At 48.1% G+C, this 18,771-nt stretch overlaps 8 protein-coding genes across 8 annotated transcripts; 2 read left to right on the forward strand and 6 right to left on the reverse strand.

Annotated features, from left to right (window-relative positions):
• Positions 1–28: 28 nt before the first annotated feature.
• Positions 29–1,082, forward strand: F5891DRAFT_962435 (Pyruvate/Phosphoenolpyruvate kinase-like domain-containing protein; the record flags this gene model as incomplete). The annotated part of the gene is made up of 5 exons (XM_041375896.1): positions 29–346; positions 406–622; positions 671–803; positions 863–923; positions 981–1,082. The coding sequence occupies 5 exons, from the start codon at positions 29–31 to the stop codon at positions 1,080–1,082; spliced, it is 831 nt and encodes a 276-aa protein (XP_041219394.1).
• F5891DRAFT_763971 (ferritin-like domain-containing protein) lies at positions 1,044–2,448 on the reverse strand. The gene is made up of 5 exons (XM_041373174.1): positions 2,181–2,448; positions 1,913–2,129; positions 1,758–1,857; positions 1,601–1,705; positions 1,044–1,550 (listed from the first exon to the last, which is right to left on the reverse strand). Exons 1-5 carry the CDS (start codon positions 2,275–2,277, stop codon positions 1,188–1,190), a joined length of 882 nt encoding a protein of 293 aa, XP_041219395.1. The 5' UTR covers positions 2,278–2,448; the 3' UTR covers positions 1,044–1,187.
• Positions 2,449–2,928: 480 nt separating this feature from the next.
• On the reverse strand, positions 2,929–4,452 carry F5891DRAFT_1065216 (ferritin-like domain-containing protein). The gene is made up of 5 exons (XM_041363070.1): positions 4,169–4,452; positions 3,898–4,117; positions 3,737–3,836; positions 3,569–3,673; positions 2,929–3,520 (listed from the first exon to the last, which is right to left on the reverse strand). Exons 1-5 carry the CDS (start codon positions 4,269–4,271, stop codon positions 3,134–3,136), a joined length of 915 nt encoding a protein of 304 aa, XP_041219396.1. The 5' UTR covers positions 4,272–4,452; the 3' UTR covers positions 2,929–3,133.
• Positions 4,453–4,656: 204 nt separating this feature from the next.
• On the reverse strand, positions 4,657–5,622 carry F5891DRAFT_985548 (uncharacterized protein; the record flags this gene model as incomplete). Its single annotated transcript, XM_041377610.1, has 3 exons — positions 4,657–4,998; positions 5,035–5,106; positions 5,428–5,622. 3 exons carry the CDS (start codon positions 5,620–5,622, stop codon positions 4,657–4,659), a joined length of 609 nt encoding a protein of 202 aa, XP_041219397.1.
• Positions 5,623–6,637: 1,015 nt separating this feature from the next.
• F5891DRAFT_962430 (uncharacterized protein) lies at positions 6,638–8,803 on the forward strand (the record flags this gene model as incomplete). The annotated part of the gene is made up of 4 exons (XM_041375895.1): positions 6,638–6,871; positions 6,924–7,034; positions 7,086–7,502; positions 7,559–8,803. 4 exons carry the CDS (start codon positions 6,638–6,640, stop codon positions 8,801–8,803), a joined length of 2,007 nt encoding a protein of 668 aa, XP_041219398.1.
• A 1,142-nt stretch (positions 8,804–9,945) lies between these two features.
• Positions 9,946–12,507, reverse strand: F5891DRAFT_1065230 (uncharacterized protein). Its single transcript, XM_041363071.1, has 9 exons — positions 12,045–12,507; positions 11,864–11,991; positions 11,686–11,809; positions 11,390–11,629; positions 11,022–11,329; positions 10,826–10,970; positions 10,759–10,767; positions 10,417–10,706; positions 9,946–10,362 (listed from the first exon to the last, which is right to left on the reverse strand). The coding sequence occupies exons 1-8, from the start codon at positions 12,462–12,464 to the stop codon at positions 10,419–10,421; spliced, it is 1,662 nt and encodes a 553-aa protein (XP_041219399.1). The 5' UTR covers positions 12,465–12,507; the 3' UTR covers positions 9,946–10,362; positions 10,417–10,418.
• A 2,682-nt stretch (positions 12,508–15,189) lies between these two features.
• F5891DRAFT_985551 (uncharacterized protein) lies at positions 15,190–16,796 on the reverse strand (the record flags this gene model as incomplete). Its single annotated transcript, XM_041377611.1, has 8 exons — positions 15,190–15,310; positions 15,360–15,514; positions 15,569–15,760; positions 15,808–15,946; positions 15,996–16,186; positions 16,236–16,344; positions 16,398–16,526; positions 16,579–16,796. 8 exons carry the CDS (start codon positions 16,794–16,796, stop codon positions 15,190–15,192), a joined length of 1,254 nt encoding a protein of 417 aa, XP_041219400.1.
• A 319-nt stretch (positions 16,797–17,115) lies between these two features.
• On the reverse strand, positions 17,116–18,515 carry F5891DRAFT_1152963 (uncharacterized protein; the record flags this gene model as incomplete). The annotated part of the gene is made up of 4 exons (XM_041365176.1): positions 18,458–18,515; positions 18,274–18,410; positions 17,974–18,211; positions 17,116–17,923 (listed from the first exon to the last, which is right to left on the reverse strand). Exons 3-4 carry the CDS (start codon positions 18,045–18,047, stop codon positions 17,116–17,118), a joined length of 882 nt encoding a protein of 293 aa, XP_041219401.1. The 5' UTR covers positions 18,048–18,211; positions 18,274–18,410; positions 18,458–18,515.
• Positions 18,516–18,771: the final 256 nt, after the last annotated feature.

Here is an 18,771-nt window from a genome sequence, read left to right on the forward strand (position 1 = left end):
CAGACCCGAATACGCTCAATCTCCAGCTATGACAACGCACGCACTCCTCCAAGCATTCAAGGCCTCCAAGCCCGCATTCGGAGCATGGATCACCCTCCCAGGTATCCTGAACGCACGCGCAGTCGCACAAGCCAGCCCGTACCTCTCGTGGGTGATGATAGACTGCGAACACGGTCTCACATCGCTTCAGCCTGGCGCTGCAGAATCCATTCAGGCTATCACTGGTCTTGGACCCAACGCGCCGAGTCCGCTCGTGAGAATCCCAGCCACGGGTTTCAGCAATAGTACGTCGTGGCAGATTAAATACGCGCTTGATGCAGGCGCACGGGGTGTGCTTGTTCCTATGGTGAGTGGTTCTGGAAGAGTATGGAATGGGACGTTGTTAGACCCTCTGCCGGGCTGTAGGTCTCTAATGCTGAGAAGGCGAGGGAGATCGTGGCCGACAGTCGCTTCCCTCCGGGAGGCCGGCGCGGTTTCGGAAGTCCATTCACTCATGGCGTCTGGGGCATCGATGCCACCGAGTACATCAAATCTGCGAACGAACATGTAGTTGTTATGATACAAATCGAAACGCCGGAGGCCGTGAAAAATGTTGAGGCCATTGCTGCTGTAGATGGCATTGGTGAGTTGGGTATAAGTAATTGCGCACACCGCTAATATGATCTTTTAGATTGTTTATTCATTGGTCCTTACGATCTTTCCCTGTCCTTGGGATACCCTGCCCCCTCTCCTGATCCACACCCTGATGTGGAATCTGTCATCCAGCATGTTCTCAGAGCTACACACAAGGAAGGAAAGAAGTGGTAAGCATGTGTGCTGAATCTCCTGCTACTTAATTGCCACTGATCCATTGATGACCCAGCGCAATTTACTGCAGCTCAGGAAAGCAGGCCCTTCAGCGTGCTGAAGAAGGCTTCGACATAGTGAGATCACTTGACTGAAAATCCGTGTTTATAGCTCACTCTTTTTGCGTCGTGTAGATTAATGTCGCCTCTGATATTGGTGCAATGTCTGAGTCGGTGGCAGCAAACGCTATCGTTGCATTAGGCGGAGAAACTGGAGCCCCAGCATCCCGATACTGACAGTGGAGAAAATTGAAGTAGTTTTCGACAATAAATGTACAAGTCGATAAAATCAGAAATCATTGATTCCTTCACATGGGTAGCGACTGATCGTTTCCTTGGTAGTCATAATCGAAGACTAAGAACGCCGGCCCAGCAACTGTAGCATCGTCGGACACGCTCTCCCTGTTGTTCGTGATTACCGAAGAACACAAAACCCTGCAGCGTGTCCGGGATGGTGACCGTCATATCAGCGTTGAGAGGTACAACGAGCGCTTTGAACCCTGAGATGAACCAGGCGTACAACGTCTGTGAATCGCGGTCCGGAGCTGCGGGCGAAAACGACACTTGTACAGTCTGCCCTGGGATAACGTAGGAGGGAAACGTGAGTGAGGGGAATACTTTGATCGGCGGCAGCGAATTGGAGGATGGGCAGGATACGATGAAGCCACTCATCATCGTGTATAGTTGACTCAGACTCAGTGGCGCCTGTTGATTGTTGGTCTCAAAATGTATGTTAGAGATAAGATGCCACGTACATCAAATGCTGTGCTCCAAGCAGCACCTTCACGCATGTCCGCGTTGATCCACGCTGAGTGTTTTGCTTCCACGGAGTGAATAGAGCTGATAGAAATGACATAGTCCTAAAATGCTTTTGAGTTGGATCTCAATACAGAGCGATAGAAATCGAAGTACAGGATCGGAGAGATACTTCGCGAGAGTTGTATACGTAGAGGATGTTATTGCTTCCACAATGTTGCTGGTCTTCACGAATGATCTCGGATCGGAGTCTGGGCTGACGGAGGGTTCATTCAGGCCACACGTGAAAGAAGGACAAGAAACGAGCTGACAAGTTATATGTGCATGGCTGAACAGCATTGTCACCCAGGATATTCTCAAGGAACTGAGCATGCGTAAGCTCATGGGAGGATATCTGTGCGTATCTCCCCTGCGACCAGGGCGGTAGACCAGCATTGGAGAAGTCCTGCGGCTCATATTGGTACAGCCGTTTGTAGAAGTAGTACTGGAGGTGTTCGAGGGAGAGAGCAAAATTTAGAGCTTGGATCTCTGTTGTAGTATTCGTCAGTTTAAAGCTTCGAGAAATGAAATTAACATCACCCGTCAGTGCGCTATCGCCGTCACGCCGCTCTGAGGGAAGGGAGAGAACGGAAGAGGAAAGGATGACAAGGGCGAGAAACGTCAATATGGCCCTCATCGTGAAACGTTAATAATACAAGGGTATACAGTATGGTTATGCTGAAAAAATGTGGGTATCGTCCAAAGAAGAAGAGAGAAGCGGCTCACAAAGAATACTTTATATGTGTACTAGCAGGCATGTCAGCCCATGTCAGCCTCTTGGCTATAATCCATGACGGCGAATTTTGGATCAAGCCGATTCATTGTCAGCCTCCAAATGCAATCAAATCTGTGGGTTGATACAATCGCAAGGAAGTTGGAAGATGACACTATGTGTCTGGAGAGTAAAAGGTAAGAGGGTAACATGATACATTGCCATCAACTGGTTCCGAACCTACTCGGAGTCAGTCAAAGCATGCACGTCAGTGCCAAGTCAGTGAGGCGCAGATACTGGCATATATGCCGATATATGATCCGTTTTCGTTATATTGAAACATAAAGTCATATAAAGCCATGCGTAATGCATAACGTCGGAAAACCACCGCAATCAACGTAAAGCACCCTGCAGGGGGAGACTTACGAGTTCTCTGATCAGGTGATGGCCGATACGCCGACAATGAAGGAACGTTCATCTTCCTTCTATGATATTATCAAGCTGGTCTGCGGCTGCCTACACCTGAGGCCTGAGACGTTGCTAGATTGGCTGGAGGACAATATACGGAACACAGTATTTGTAGAATATTTCACATCTAGATTGCAATTGTGCATGACGCACAGAACGCTCTAGCGAAAAGAAACAACATGTGTCCGTACATACAAGTACTACGGGGAATGTTCTGGCGAGTAGATATACTTAAAATTTCCATCGATACACTAGATACGAACCAAAAAGAAAAGAAAAAATTCGATACAGCAACAAAACTACAAAGAGGACTTTAGAGTTCGTCCTCGCCATCAGAGTTGAAGTGGAAACTCAAAAAGGCGGGTCCAGCAATCGTCACGTTGTCAGTCACTGCCGTACTACTGGAAGTGATTATAGGGAACACGACACCCAGTAAAGTCGACGGAATCTCAACTGTATTGTCAGAGCTCAGTGGCACAAATGTAGCGCCGAGGCCAGCAATGAACGCAACATAAAGTTGTGGAGGTACCGACGGTGCCGTTGTTGCGTTGAAAGAAACTTGGACAGTCTGGCCTGGCTGAGCACCGGCAGGGAAAGATAATGCGGGGAACGCTTTCACAGGCAGTGGCATGTTAGAGGAAGGGCATGACACGATGACGCCTGATGCGAGTGTCCATACGTGATTGAGGGAAAGTGGGGTCTAAACGAACGTGAGTAGCGATCTTAAGCGACAAGCATGGTGACATACGTCAAACGCAGTGTTCCACGGGTTAGCTTTCAAAACCGCCGAATTGATCCATGCCGATTGTCTTGCTTCAACAGCTAGGATAGCACCCGAGGATGTAATGTAATCCTGAGAGCATGATGAAATAAACACACGATTACGATCAAACCGAAAGGTTGGTCCATAACTTACCGACTGGGACAGGAACTGTGCCGCACCAGAATATGCTGAAACGCCGACCGTCTCCAACATGAAACTAGTTGTTACGAAAGAAATTGGGTCCGTGTCAGGGCTAACGCGACCCACAGCCCATTCAGTGCCGTATAAATTATTTTCATGAAATCTCTACTCACAAACTGTAGGTGCATGGCTGTACCGCCTGCTCACCAATTACGCCCTCGAGGAACGACACGTGTGTCGACTCGTGTTGTGCAATTTCGTTCCATCGTCCACGCGCCCAGGTGGGCAGGTCTGCATCGAGGAAGTCCTGCTGGGTATACTTCTGCAAGCCTTGAGTGTAAAAGGCATTTTCGAGATGTTCAAGTGTGAGTGCGAAATTCAGAATCTGAATGTCTAATGACACGATGAGATCATTGAGTCAGATGGGGTAAGCAATCAACTCACCTGTTGGGATACTGGTATCATCACGTTTGGCAGGTACAGCCACGCAGAGGTCATGGAGGGCGGCAACAACTAAAAGAGTGACAGAAGCTGGAGTGACTTTCATACTGCTGGAACTTTTGGTGGGGTGCAAAAAATGAGAATGGGGGTTAGGGTCTAGTAGATGCCAGCTTTATACCCTCATGCGGGGGCTAAACCGAACAATTGTATAACGTCATTGAAATGAACTTCGCGATGCCAGCATCGCCTGCGAATCTTTCGGGTGACATTCTGGTCGAACGTTGGGTCCGGCGCTCAACAGGATGATATTTGAAATACCATTATAATTACTTTGTCCCCTTATGGTCGTTGCTTATCGATTATCATTGGATCAGTATATACCCAAGCTACCATTGTCAGCGCCGTCCTCCACGACCAGTCTTACTGTCTAGTAGGAACAAGCTTGATCACTTTTGTTCACGAGCTGACTCATCCGTCCTTTCACCCTGGACTCATCTGTGATACTGTGCGCAAAGGCTATCTGTTCGAACAGACTTGGTAGAAAAACCACGCGCACTATAGAAGTATCTGGTCGGCATGGAAATGTTTTTGGGATGTTCCATGCCCCAAACGTTGGCACTTGACGCGAATCGTTGCAGCGCGGTGCCGGCACTAGTAGCGCCGTTACGGCGTAAGGTCGGATATGTGCCTAGCCACTTTACTAGTAGAAGTTGCGGAAGTCCCAGAACGAACTGGTGAGTGGTCCAAAACTTCCTCGGGGATAGATAGTCGACCTGGGCATCCGAGAGTCTACCAGCGAAGAGAGACGGGTAATTATGTGCATACTTGCTGGCCTAGTAGGATTCCTTGGGGCCAGTTTTGCCGCTCACAAACAGAACTGGCAAAACTTTGGGTGCAGTCTGCGCAGAGTATTTCGATCCCAGAATATCCGACCTCGACACCTTGTTCACGGAATCACGAAGGAATAAAAGTATAGCCGCATATCACGACAAGGTTTAACGACATATAATTGGCCGTGAGCATAAACATCGAGAACGATACTTGAGAAAGTGATCAGGATGGCCATTTCCTTAACTCGTCCCCCCACTTCCACCTCCGTGTAAGCGATAGAGATAGACCTTGATCACATCAATACCTTCATCAAAACCGACAGCCAGCTCATTCGCATCTCGGCGCAGCAAGACGCACCATGCGCGCTCGAGTACATAGCTGAGGGTGTTCTCAGGTATTGCCATTCCATATCTTTACGGTACCATCCTCACTGCTGCTGCTGATGGGCACGTTGGGGTAGAATCCAGTAAAGCTTGGGTCGTTCGTATGTCCTTCCATCGTTTGCACGCAGCTTTTGCCAAGGTAGTTTCAAATCTTGATAGTCCGGTCATCACCTGGCGTGACGAGTTACTATCCGAGGCAGGGTAAAAGTCAACGTAGTTGGCGCCCTTGTCATGTGTGTCCATAGTGAAGTTAGTTGTAGGGAAGGCCACAAGGGACGGGACCGCATCTTGACAGTTCGGTCACGTGAGTTAAAGCCGTCGAATCCGTAAGCACGCGTTTACGCTGCAAATCGTCCTAAGACACGAAGAGAACCACATCTGAGTGTGACAAAGGGAAGCATCTTGCCTTTATAGACAAAGATTAGCATATACCACTCACGAGCTGGTGGTATTCTGAGAGCGATACGTCTGTGGCGGAAGGACAGAATGTGGCTATCATTCTGACTTCTCCTAAAGATAGAACCAGGTCTTGGACATACATATCAATCAAATTGTGATCTTCAGGAGTTATCAGTGCCGCTCACCTTAGGACAGCCTTCTGCTACTACACAACCCTCAATCACAACCCGCAATAGAAGACCATCTGGTCAGAGATGAAGCGGAAGGGTTATGAGGGGTCTCATTCTCACGTCCTAATGGAATCTGCCTACGAGGAGAGCTGTTTGAGTCCATATATTTGATAATGACAAAGTTTGCACAGCGTAGTTATAGGCGCCTCGAGGCTTGCTTGTATCACATGTTGGAGGTCGTGTTGCAGTTAATTTCGTCATTCAAACCACTGAGGGGTCTGTGCGTTTGTTCTGTATTTTATCTTCCCGTAGACAGAGAAATGGTTGCGTGCTCGGGCTAGCGAGAGCCTGAGCAATATTGTTGGTACTTGCTCAATGTCAGTGGGGCGCCAGAGTGATGAAATGGGAAAAACTCACCTGGCCACGCTCCTAAATATTTAATGTTAAAATATTCGCAATTGGTCAATTCCAGTTAACTGGCTGGCGGTTTGTTTCGCCAAAAACGCCGCTCATGAATGTGTATCAGAAATGAAACATGCATGTCTGCTTGATACTTGGCACGAGGAACGTTGACCGGTTCGTGCGCAGAGGATGGATAAATTAGGTAATTATTACATAAGCGTTGAAGTGGGATGTGGGATGCGGCTAGAAGGGATTGACGATAATTTACTTGACCGCCGTTAGCAGCGATGGCCCCGACTCAACCCTTCTCCTCTCCACATGTACACCCGCCATATCCTTCTCTCTACCTCTATCCTCTAAACGACACTTTTATCCCAAAACATATCTCCCTTCACAATGGCCAGCGCGTAAAGATCGGGCGCCAGACAAACACAAAGACAATCCCAGGAGAGAGAAACGGTTATTTCGACTCAAAAGTACTAAGCAGACAACATGCAGAGATTTGGGAGGACAGTGGAAAGGTGTGTTTTGTTCCCTGTTTTCGAGGGGGAAGACTGACGGACGTGGCGGAAGATATACATCAAAGACGTGAAAAGTTCTAATGGCACGTTCATCAACGGCGAGCGACTCAGTCCAGAAGGAGCCGAATCCGAGCCATTTGAGCTCAAAAATGATGATATCGTGGTATGTTTTCCCTTACTTTTCCCCCGCCTGACCCACCCAACCTCTTCGCAGGAATTCGGTATCGACATCATTGGTGAAGACAACAAGACCACAATCCACCACAAAGTCGCTGCACGCGTCATGTGCGTATTCACAGACGAAGATGCGCACCTCGCTGCCCGCGTAGAGGCCATCCCATCATCCACCTCTCTTCCTCCCAATATCCCCTCCGTCCTTCCTCCCGCCACTTCATCATCTGGAAGTGGTAATAACTTCAGCTTTGCACATCCACAGCGCCGCCCTGCCTTACAGAGCCAGCTCGGCGGTATGGGCGGCAGTATGCGTCCACCGGGAAAAAATGGCCTAACCTTTGACCACATATTAAGTAGGCTTCAGGGTGAACTCCAGAAGAGTCGCGAGACCGGTACAGAACTGCACTCCCTAAGCACTGTGATGAATGATATTCACGACACGCTCGGTGGCTCGGTGGTCCGTCCTTCATTATTCTCTACATCCATACATACTGACTATCTCCACTCCCACAGCCCCAAAACCTACCGCACTTCCCTCAATCACTCCCTCCCGTGCGCTCACAACAAACCTCTGCAAACTCTGCGCCCGCACCCACATCTGCCGCGCCCGCAAATCCAGAACCTCCTGCACCTCCCCCGGAGCACCCTGCCCTTTCCGAGCTGCGCACAGAGCTGCACGAGACCCAAGCCAGCCTCGCAAGCCATGTCGACAAGGTCCGCGCACTCGAGGACATGCTTGCAGAGCACGAGGCCATTAAGGCCGAGGTTGCAGCTCTCCGCGACCTCATCCATGCTTCATCCGCACGTTCCCAGCACGACAATGGTATGAACATAGACTCGGAGCGCGGTCGCCGTGGACAAGACGATGACGACGGATCTAGCATTCGTACAATCACCCCGCATGAGTTGGAGCGCGTCGAGGAAGAGGACGAGAGCGAAGAACAGGACGAGAGCGAGGAGGATAGGGAGCGTGCACAGAGGAGGGAGGAGCTGGGTAGGCCGCGGACGCCAGAACCATCGGGGATGGGAATGGACGAGGACGAGCTTATGCATGCCCGTGCATCGGACACTGAACCTTCGACATCACGACCACGACCACGATCTCCTTCACCACAGCCATCGCACCCTGCACTAGACGAGCTCTCAGCACGGCTAGTAGCTCTTAGCGGACGCATAGATAACGCTGTAGAAGTCAACCATTCCCTAGCGGCGCAACATGCTACCGCTCAGGGCACGATCACTGTGTTGCAGGACAAGATCACCGCGCTGGAGGCGCTGGTTGCAGACCAGCAGTTCGAGACGCAGATCGCTGCAGCTGTGGAGGCCCAACTCGCCAAGGCCGTAGAAAGCGCGGTAGAGGCCCAGCTTCGCGCACAGAAACAGCAGCAACCGGATCCTGCGGAAGGGTTGACTGCGTTGATGGCAGAGTGGAAGAAGGGTGTAGATGGGCAATGGAGCGCAGCGCAAGAAGAATGGGGGGTAGAGCGTGAACGGCTACGCCGGGCCTTTGAGGGGCTAGAAAACGGATTAGACGCACGGGTATCGACTGTCGTTGCCTCGCACGTACAAGCGCAAACGCATGCAAGACTTCAAAACGGTGATCTCAAGCTGCATACCGCGAACGGGACGAACCCTTCAGGTGGAGGACTGGTGACGCCTCCAAGTCCTGTGAGCGTTGCTTCTAATCCTGGTCGGGGGAAAGCGCGAAGACGAAGACGTTCGAGGTCTCCAGTCTGTATCTTCCATCGAGTTGGATGATGATGCGCACAAGGATGGAAATGGGATTTTGAACAGCGATGCAGGTCGATCACGATCTCCTTCACCTGGACCGTCGATTGTGGGAAGCGAGCCTGAAGGTAGAGGGCGAGTTGGAGAAGCACGAGGGCGTACAACCTCTCACTCCAGAATCATCTGTCACCGATGCCGGGGGTACGGATACTGTGGGACAGAAAGTGCACCTACAAATGCAGACGCAGACGGAGGTGACGCAGCGGGTGAGTATTTTTCCACGTGCATATAACCACTGGTACTAACGCCTCGAGCGTAGCTGCATTCGGCATCAACAACGATAACAGCTGCCATTGGCGTCCTCGTCCTGAGTGTCGCGGCCGCTGCCGTGATATATCGCATGAAACCAGAATAAGCAAGTATTGAGGGGGTGAGGAGTGCGTATTTTCTATTCCCACTCCCGTTTCCCTATGTGCTATTTGCAATGGATCAAACGTATCGAGTATCAGGTATTTACGGTGTGGAATGTGCATGCATTGGACGGTTCGGGTGTCTCGTCTATCTGTCTGTCTGTCCCTCGCTCTCTTTGACGCAACGCATTCATTTTTCAACTTTATACTTCCATATCCTTCGCTATAGCATATCACCCCACCCAACCCAACCCCATACCACCCGTTCATGCACGCATCCACGCATCGCATCGCATTACAATTATTTTATACTTTTTTTTCTTTCTCTCTCCTCTGTCACGCTCGCGTCAAATTGTTGATCTGCGTTTCTTGTCGTTGTTTATGCGTTCTTTTTACTTGAGTATATACGTATTTTATGCAGGTGTGCCTTTCTGTGTGCTTTCGGTTTTAATGACAGTCATGACTTTTTTGTTTGGGGTATGAGGTGATTGATGGGAGCTCGAGGTGAGTTTTATTGCGATGACGGACGCCCCAACTTGCAGAGATCTGTAGAAGGAACGATTGTTTTCGTTCGTTCATAATCTAGAGGACACTGACTCGATTTGTTTTAAAGTAGCACATCATCGCAAATTACCCTTCAGCGTGTCGCCGTCACATCGTATCTCAAGGTAGCTACCGTAGTCTCCGGTCGTTGGATCTACGAGACCTGCCACTCTCACTCCTCATGAACAGCTCTCAGCTTCAGCCGACAGGCTAGCCTCCTTCAATTTCTCTTACACCGATTTGTGTTAGACTGACTGGTCAATGATCGAGGGTGAATTGCGGGTTCCAGTCTCAATGCTGAGTCGGCGTTTATGGGTAGATAGCAGGGCGCCTGAACACATCGGACGCATAACTAGAGAAATGACAAAACTTGCTCGCGGTACCACTGGCAAAAGAGTATTGAAACCAAGCGTGCACTTCAAAAATTTGATGCGATCACAGTCATCTTGCTACTCTGAACGTGGTCTCGTGGCTAGGGAGACTGAAACGTCGAACATCGATAGAAGCACTAGCTGAACCAAGACACCATGGATCAACACCGTGATGCCGGAGCAAAAAAGACTATTGAAGTAAGAAGTCTTTGTAGACCAGGCACACCGGAATCTAGGTCGAAGATTCGAAATACCGAAGCAATACCTGAAATCGCACAATCAGTGTCAGTCATACGCAAGAGAAAGTCGTGACACTGACATCTACCGCTGCAGACCCGTACAAGTTATTTTGTGGTGATTAAAGACGTCTCTGCGCGAGAATGCCTTGGGGCAGGTGTCGCAAGAAAATTTAATCATCAGATGTGTTTGCACATGTCGCACGAGGTACGTCTTCATCAGCTCCTTGTTGCAGTGATTCCACAAGCAAATTACGCGCGTGATACCCGCAGCCCAAACGCCGTGAAACTCAAGGAGGTGACGAGAAATTTGATGGCCGAAAATTATGTGGTTGCAGTCCCCCCACAGACACTGGAACGCCTCATCAACAGACTGGCACCGTGATCAACGTCGGATAAGCAACTCAAAAGGCAAAATCACGCACTGAGAACTCCTGAAAGCAAAACACTGTTAAGTGTTCAGCTTAAGATTACAGTTTCATATTGACATACTGTTTGCTGGACATGAAAATTGCGAATAAGGTCCGTCCCTGCGTCAGTTGTGCAATCGAAGTCAATGTTAGACGAACGAGCACTAGTGCACCGGTTTTCACGGGAAGATACACGAGAAATCTGAAACCTTCGTCCGCACTTTCGACTGCCTGTTGTTAGACGTGGTCAGGACCTAGAAGACTTGAAACATACTCACCAATCAATCGAGGAGCCAGCCTGCTGTTCAAGCGAATATACGATAGACCCAACGCCAAGGGGATTCACCGTCCCACAAGAACATCTGTAGGAAACTCCAGAGGATGATGTCGTCCACTGTTGAATGATGACCCTCATAACAACTTTCGTGCCCACTTCAAGTCTTGACCATTCATCATTTGTAAGTCGGATTACTTGCATGCCTTCGTCAATACACAAATCGTACTGTCCGCTCTCCATATACTGTCTCTGGATTTGAGCTTCAATCGAGTTGCGTTTAAAAAGAACTTTGAGCATATCATTGAATTGCTGAAGAGAACTTAATGAGTATGCTTTTGCAAGATAGATTTTTGCTGGTGAATACCGTACCTCAAATGAGGTGCAGAAGTCCACTGGTATTGGATATTGGTGACCTGTTGCATCTATTAATGTCACACAGCCACGTGTGGCAGTTCCGATTAATTGCGTGGCAGTCGGTCCTACAGAGAACTGTGCGCGGGCGACCAGGCTTTCGATCGTCATCAGGAATTTCTGACGATCCTCCTGCTCCCTCTGTAGAATCACAAACATTTCGTGTACTTCACGTCGACTTTGCATTTGGGACGACCACTAACCAAACAGAATAGTGAGTGAATGCGAGCATTCGTTAAAGAATAGAACACAACCAAATACTCCGCCAGATAGCGGTCGATTTCTACAAAACATCCGGCAATATCTTGTGTGACATTTTTAAACGCCAGACAACGCCCACGCAATGTTGTTACTCGGACTGAGGTGTCTTGCAGCATTCTGGGTGCAACTCGATGTCAGGTGAACCCGAGCATACAACGATAACGTGAATACCTAACAAAGGAATCTCTTCTGGACTGTTCAGCAGGATCCGAGGAAGGCGAGGCATTGCACAATTCGCGGCTCAGTCGATCGAGTCGTAAAATCAGGCTATTGAGGTCCGACTGATTTTGGCTATGTCTCTGCAGCAACGTTTGAAATCAAGAAACTTCCTCGCATTTATACAAGCTCTCACATCTATAGCCTGAAGGCCTGCCAATAATCCACCGATAGCCGCTTGCATTGGAGCACCGACAAGTGGAATGGCACTTGCAATATCCTGTATCAAGGGCAATGCCAGCTGAGCCATGTCGGAAGCTTCGCGGGTAAGGGATACACCCCTAGGGTATCTAGCGAATGGAACATTGGTGGATTCGAGACTTGAGTCTCTGCTGCTTTCAGAGTGTACTACCGGTGAAGGAAAAGAAAAGGCGCCAGTGATTTGTGCACGGATGGAGCCATCTCCATCATGTTCGGTAGTTGTCGAGTTGTGTTGTCCAAGTCCGTTCTTTTTAGGGCGCCTCGAACGAACTGCCAGAACCTTGCTCAAATCCTTAAAACGCTGCGGAGGGGCATTTTGATCAGATGTGTCAGAGGATACGGGAATACAGGTCATCAGTAAACCGGTGAGTTCTTGCTGGGGATTATGCTGATTATGGTGCTTTTACATGGTCATATATTGCTTTATATCACTTTATATTACAATGTGACGAAAACCTTTCCTATATATTACGATATATAACGATATATGACGATATCTTCTTCTCACAGGTTCTCTGATGGTAGAACGGTACCAAATTTATGACGTCAGACAGCTGTGCACAACACAGCATGATGCAGCATGCCTCGTGTATGCACTTATCCAGCAGATACCACTAGCTCTCCACGGCTTCACCACTCAACCTACTGTGCAGCAGCAGCTAGAGTGTGAGTTTGTGTTGCAATGGGCAGCGATTGTCGTTGATGTGCGTTCTGGTACTAAGTTGCGTTCCATCTAACTTCTAAGTAATGGAAGAGACAGGAAACATGCGAGCAGCCAAAAACATGTGAGAGCTCAACGTGTAGTGAGATGTTATGCAATAGACAATTGTCAATAATTGCAAGGTGCAAAAGATGATAGCATAATGGGCAGCCGAACAGTAATACTAGTAATCAGCAGCGGTTGATGAATTTGGTATCGATGGTTTCTATTAGCGCTTGAGGTGTTCAGCCCATATATAGCGCTATATTACAGCTATTTGCAAAATGATTGACAGTACGAGCAAATTCGAGTTGCCTTGAACGAAGAAATGATGCGGTAGAGCACAGCCACTGGCATTCCCGTGAAGTTCTACTACTATCATACTTGTAAATGGCACAAGTCGGGCATACTTGGACGTCAAAACTTGCTGGTGCTGTGGAGGAACGATACACGCGGGAGGTTTTACGACACGCTAGAACAAAGGTACGAGTCTCAGTATTCGTTTCGAATCTCTATTAACAATTGTTTGTACCTAGAACAAAGGTACGACTAGACATCAGTGAATTGGTGAGGAAAGTAGAAGGCGATATATCGCAATATATAGTACATAATCAGAACAATCAACATAATTCTGTTATCGAGCATCACATTATCATATTTGCTCTTGTATAGGAAAGGAGTTTTACATGATTTCACTATAAAACTTCAAGATCAGGAAGAGGTCGCATCATCGCTCAAACTGAAAGTCAAAGGGAAGGTGGAACAACAGCTACTGGTTGATCTACATGAATCAAAATTGATTTTAACACCACTTTGATACCAAATTCAAATGTAAACACGAATGCCATATCCTCTCAACTACGAGATATTCATTCGAGCGCGTGACCACCAAAAAATCCTTTATGGCTTCGACTTTGAAGGGAAGGTGGAACAACAGCTACCGGTTGTTCTACATGAATCAAGATTGGTTTTAACACCGCTTTGATACCAAATTTACATGTAAACACGAATGCCCATATCCTCTCAAACTACGAGATATTCACTCGAGCGCGTGACCACAAAAAATTCCTTCATGCTTCGACTTTGAACGCATCAAATATGACGTTTGCGATGTTTGTCAGCAATGTATCAATTTGGAATGCGTGTGAATAAGCTATACCTTTTCGTGGCAGCCCGACAAGCGGCCAATAATCAATTTGTATCATGCCTCAAGTCTCAAGGCGACCTTCTTTGTGTAGCTAATGGTTGACGATAGTATACTGCTTGCGACTGCGTCCCGGGAAGTTAGATTTGCTCAGAACAGTGAAACGTGTCTATCAAGTGCGTGAGAACCAACATAAGTCTTGCTTTGAGTTCGTATACGACGTTCTACTTTTATCTAATGACTAGCAGATGCAATGTACTTGCAAAAACCAACAATGTGTTTACTGAGTGAGCAAAAGCACAAGTATGTACTACTTTGAATTTTGACGCTATCTGCTCTAGATTTCCAAAATGGCTAACAATAGCACACCGCTTGCGACTGCGTCCCGAGAAGTTAGATTTCCTCAGAACAGCGGAACGTGTCTATCAAGTGCGTGAGAACTAACATAGGTCTTGCTTTGAGCTCGTACACGACGTTCTACTTTTATCTGATGACTAACAGATGCCACTGTACTTGTGAAAACCAATGGTGTGTTTACTGAGTGAGCGAAAGCATAAATATGTGCTACTTTGAATTTTGACGCTATCTGCTCTAGATTTCCTAGGATGGTTCGTTGAATGTCAACTTTCAAGAATTTATCGGTGGGAGTTTGAATTGAATATTTCTTTCAATTGCGCTCATCTCACAGTCTGTGCTTTTTATTCTAAGATTGACATGAAGAATAGAAATACAGATATCTTCATGATTGCGCTATATTTTTTGGATCCAGCCCATTAAAGTCAGGTAGCCGGATCTGCAGGGTAAGCTCGAACCTTATATATTTCACCATACATCATCGCCCTGCGCGTCTTTTCGCGCTTGAGGAGGATATCTTTACACGTGTATTTTGGAGCAATGTTATATATTCTGCCATGCATCAGCGCTCTGCATTTCTTTTCGCCCTTTAGGAAGAAATCTTCACGCTTGTATTTGGGACCTCGGTGATTCAGCCCCCCCAATGCAATGCCACTGTTACTATTTGGTAAAGGGGTATCTCTATTCTACCTTCTCATGTATTATTCATTAGGGTATTCAATTCCACATCAGAAACACAGGTAGGCGAATCTAGAAACAGAGCTTCAATGAGTTGGGCCCTAGAGATCATTCTAATTATTCAGTTGCGCACAATATTAGATTCATCATTAAACCATCGCATTAATTGGCAAACAATAGATATAATACAGAACACAGTAATATCTAGGGTGAATCAAACGCAGCGTCATCGCGTTGTGCTCTCTGCCTTGCGAGAGCATTGACAGACATATTGGCCTTCATCACGTCGCTAAGTTCGCCTCGGCGATTCCTCCCAAATACTTTTCTGAAAACGAAATTCTAGCAAGGCTTGGTTTGGAGGGAAAGTTACGCACCTAGTCCACCATTCGAGAAGTTTCTCCACCCTGTGCTGTGCTTCTCGACCAGGGGCCCTTTCGAAAAAGTCAACGATGGTCCGCCAAAATTGTTGGTAGTCGAAGTCGCCATCCATGGACCGCCAAGAGGTAATTGAAGAAAGTGCGAATCGCACCTGCGAGTATATAGTGAAGATACATCATAAAATAGACTGAACAATACGACTTACTTGACATGTGATATATGCGAGCGAGCGAGGAGTGACTTTCTCCAAATGGATGATCTGTGCTACGTGTTTTTTGACCTTGATTCCAGATAACGACTTCTTAGCCCGTCGGTTGTTGCTGATGACATCCGTGCCGTCGCCGTCGCCTTCGACGTCTTTTGCTGAGGAAGGAGACGTGAACACAGCCTTGTAGGCCTGAAACACTAGTCAGTTTGCTGTCAGGCTGCTCCGGTGCGACTAACCTGAATGAGAATCTTGCCCTTGAAAAGGCCCTCCTCAAGATCGTCGGGATTGGAAGTGTACTTATCATACAAGTAAGTGGGAAATGATAGATCTGTGACGATATACCCATCTGAGCGATTTCGGATTCCTGCCCTTACTCTGGTGAACTGTGAGCGTTGTCTCTCAGGATACCGAAGCCACTACTTACTCTGGGTTATTCCAGTCAAGCTCTGCCGGACAGAGTAACCTGCCACACACGTCATGGGTGAATCCACGGGAATGCTTATCGTCGTGGTCAACGGGGGAATCCGGTTTAAATTCACGATTGATCCATTCTGAAACGAGAGTCTTCAGTTTCGAGGTGTCATCTCCTCGAGCGCCATCAGCCCCCTGTCGAAGCTAGAGAAAGACTCAGCCGTGACACAACCATTAATATCATTAAACCAACCATCTTTAACATGTGCGTGTACTCCTCGTACTCCATCTCTGAACCCTTCTTGTAGAACCACGGCAGCGTTTTGGCTAGGGTAGTATAACCTATTTGAAGTCGATCTTGTCTACGTAACCACGTTAATGAGTAATATACCCGATCCAAGAGCGAAATACTTACTCGATGGTAGTCTCCTGGTCTTCGATCTCATATCTTCTGTCGTTTTCGGTGACGAGGTCCTCGATACTATCAAAAAGGGCGACAACACGCCTGATTGCTCTTCCTTTAGCAACATACCAGATTGTTTGCCTAATAGATGGTGAGCAATGCAACTGAATACTACGTGCGATAGCAGCCACACCTTTGCTTGACTGCGCGGCCCGACTCCAGGGCCTCCAGCTTCTCCTCCAATTGAGCGATTTTCCGTCTCTGCAAAGCTTGTACATGTGCCGCTACTGCTTGAGATTGTTGCGGCTGAGTGTTGGGTTGGTCCTGCTGATTCTCAGCGTGCGATGTGCTGCCTTCGCCGTCGACGTACGACGTGTCGTCCTCGTCCTGCTGGCCCTCGACATGCGACATAACGGCAGGAACTCGAATAGGTTAGCGAACGACTGGAACAGTCCCTGAGGGATGAAGATAAAATGAGAGTGAGGAATAAAACTAACCCGAGCCCGCTCACATTTTATATGTTGGCCAAGACCGGTCCTAGTTGCCTAAAAAGAATACTGGGAACTAGTAAATCACGCTAGCACAAGCGATCAAGTCGCTTGAACAATTTGATACCTGTTTAGGAAATGGTTAACGTCGGCAAAATAAAGTTGGATGCAAAGTCACTAACGGCGTGGAAAATATGTACAGCGGGGCGTGACATGATATTGATTCCAGTAGCGTCATAATGTTAGTGGCAGTCAAGCTTTGAGGCTTTGGTACTCGTCGGTACTTCGTTGTCTGCGAGGTTGAGGATACCTGCATACATCCTGGCAAGATACTTTTCCGTTTTCGTGGAGGGTGCTACAAAGGAAGCGCCGCGTGCTTCGCTAAGAAGCTCGTCAGCGCGGGCGATATGCTTCGCCAGCCCACCTTTCTGAAGGAGGATGAGGAGGCGAGACCGGGAGAGTTTCCCCAGGGTTGTCTTCTCCATCTGCTTCACAGGAATGGGAACGATCATTTGAGGTGGCTGGGTGATCATCTTGACGTAGATATCGCGTAAAGCACGGTGCGTGATGGGTGCGTCTGCTCCATCGAGGTCGAAAGATGGCGAGTAGAAAATGACGAACCCTTCGGTTTCCTGGCCGGGAATACGGTATGGAGTAGCAGCAAGGAAGGAGTGCGTGACGCCTTCCAAAGTCTGGAGATGGGTTTCAAGCTCAGGGATACTATATGTGACACCATGGATGATGACAGTGTCCTTGATGCGACCGATAAGGTGCATAGAGCCACCTTCGATGATGCCTACATCACCAGTGCGGTACCAGCCACCCTCGATAAAGCTGGAAGACGTAGCCTCGGGGTTTTTGTAGTAGCATACAAAAACCATCGGTCCGCGAACCTGAAGCTCGCCGCTCTCGCCATCTGCGCGCGGAGTAGTGCCATCGACAGGGTCAACGATGCGCATTTCGCAACCAATAACGGGACGTCCAAGGTCAAGGAACTCGCGAGCAGGTTTGGTTGTAAAAATATCGACTGGAACAAAAATGCAGCCACCACCGCAAGACTGGTCAGCTCAGATGTAACGATGTTGTATAAAGGTTCATACCAAGTTTCTGTCATTCCAAATCCAGCAGAGACTATGAAAGACACTGCGGAGGGGTTCTTGCTAAGCTTTTTCATGGTAGCAACGAAGGTTTGTGCGGTCTTCGAGACCACTGCTTCACCTCCGCTGGTGATCCGCTTGATGGAGGATAGGTCGAAAGATCCGAAAGATCAGTACGCTTTTCAAGATCGCGAGTGAGCTTGGCTAGCAGAAAGTTTGGTGCGAAACCTAGACCAATGGACTGAAAAAGAAGCATGATGAATCGATAAGTAAAAGCCACGGCTGAATTGAATTGAGACATACATTTTCGTCGATCAGACGAAGCATGCGAACGGAATCGGACAAAATAACAGATGCATGCACATGGACCTGCGAAGCACCATATAGGAGAGGTGTAACGTGCATTTCCACAGACCCTGCGACGTGATCAAATCCTACCCCTGACGGCCATAGTTAATTCTAGAAGCTCTAATGATGGTTGTCTTACAGTTCAAGACTTGAGACTCAGAAGGCGGGCCAAAGCGTAGCTCCTTGGCACGGCGAGCCCTGAACATGCGCCAAATAAAGTCGTCGGTGTTGGTCACTATGGGGCCTCACAGTCAATATATCAACATCTCACAGAAGGAGGGCGGGTATGCATGATCTCACTCAAATCAAGAATGAACTGAAAGAAATATAAAAGATCGTACCTATAACCGAGAATGTTGCGCCACTTTTAAGAACAGCCATGACAACTACGACCAACTCGACACTACGATGTGCGTAAATCTTCCCTCTTCACACCGCCTGCTAGGAGGTGGT

This window comes from Suillus fuscotomentosus (genome assembly GCF_016647785.1).
Source record: "Suillus fuscotomentosus strain FC203 chromosome Unknown F5891scaffold_90, whole genome shotgun sequence".
Classification (NCBI taxonomy): Eukaryota; Fungi; Basidiomycota; class Agaricomycetes; order Boletales; family Suillaceae; genus Suillus; species Suillus fuscotomentosus.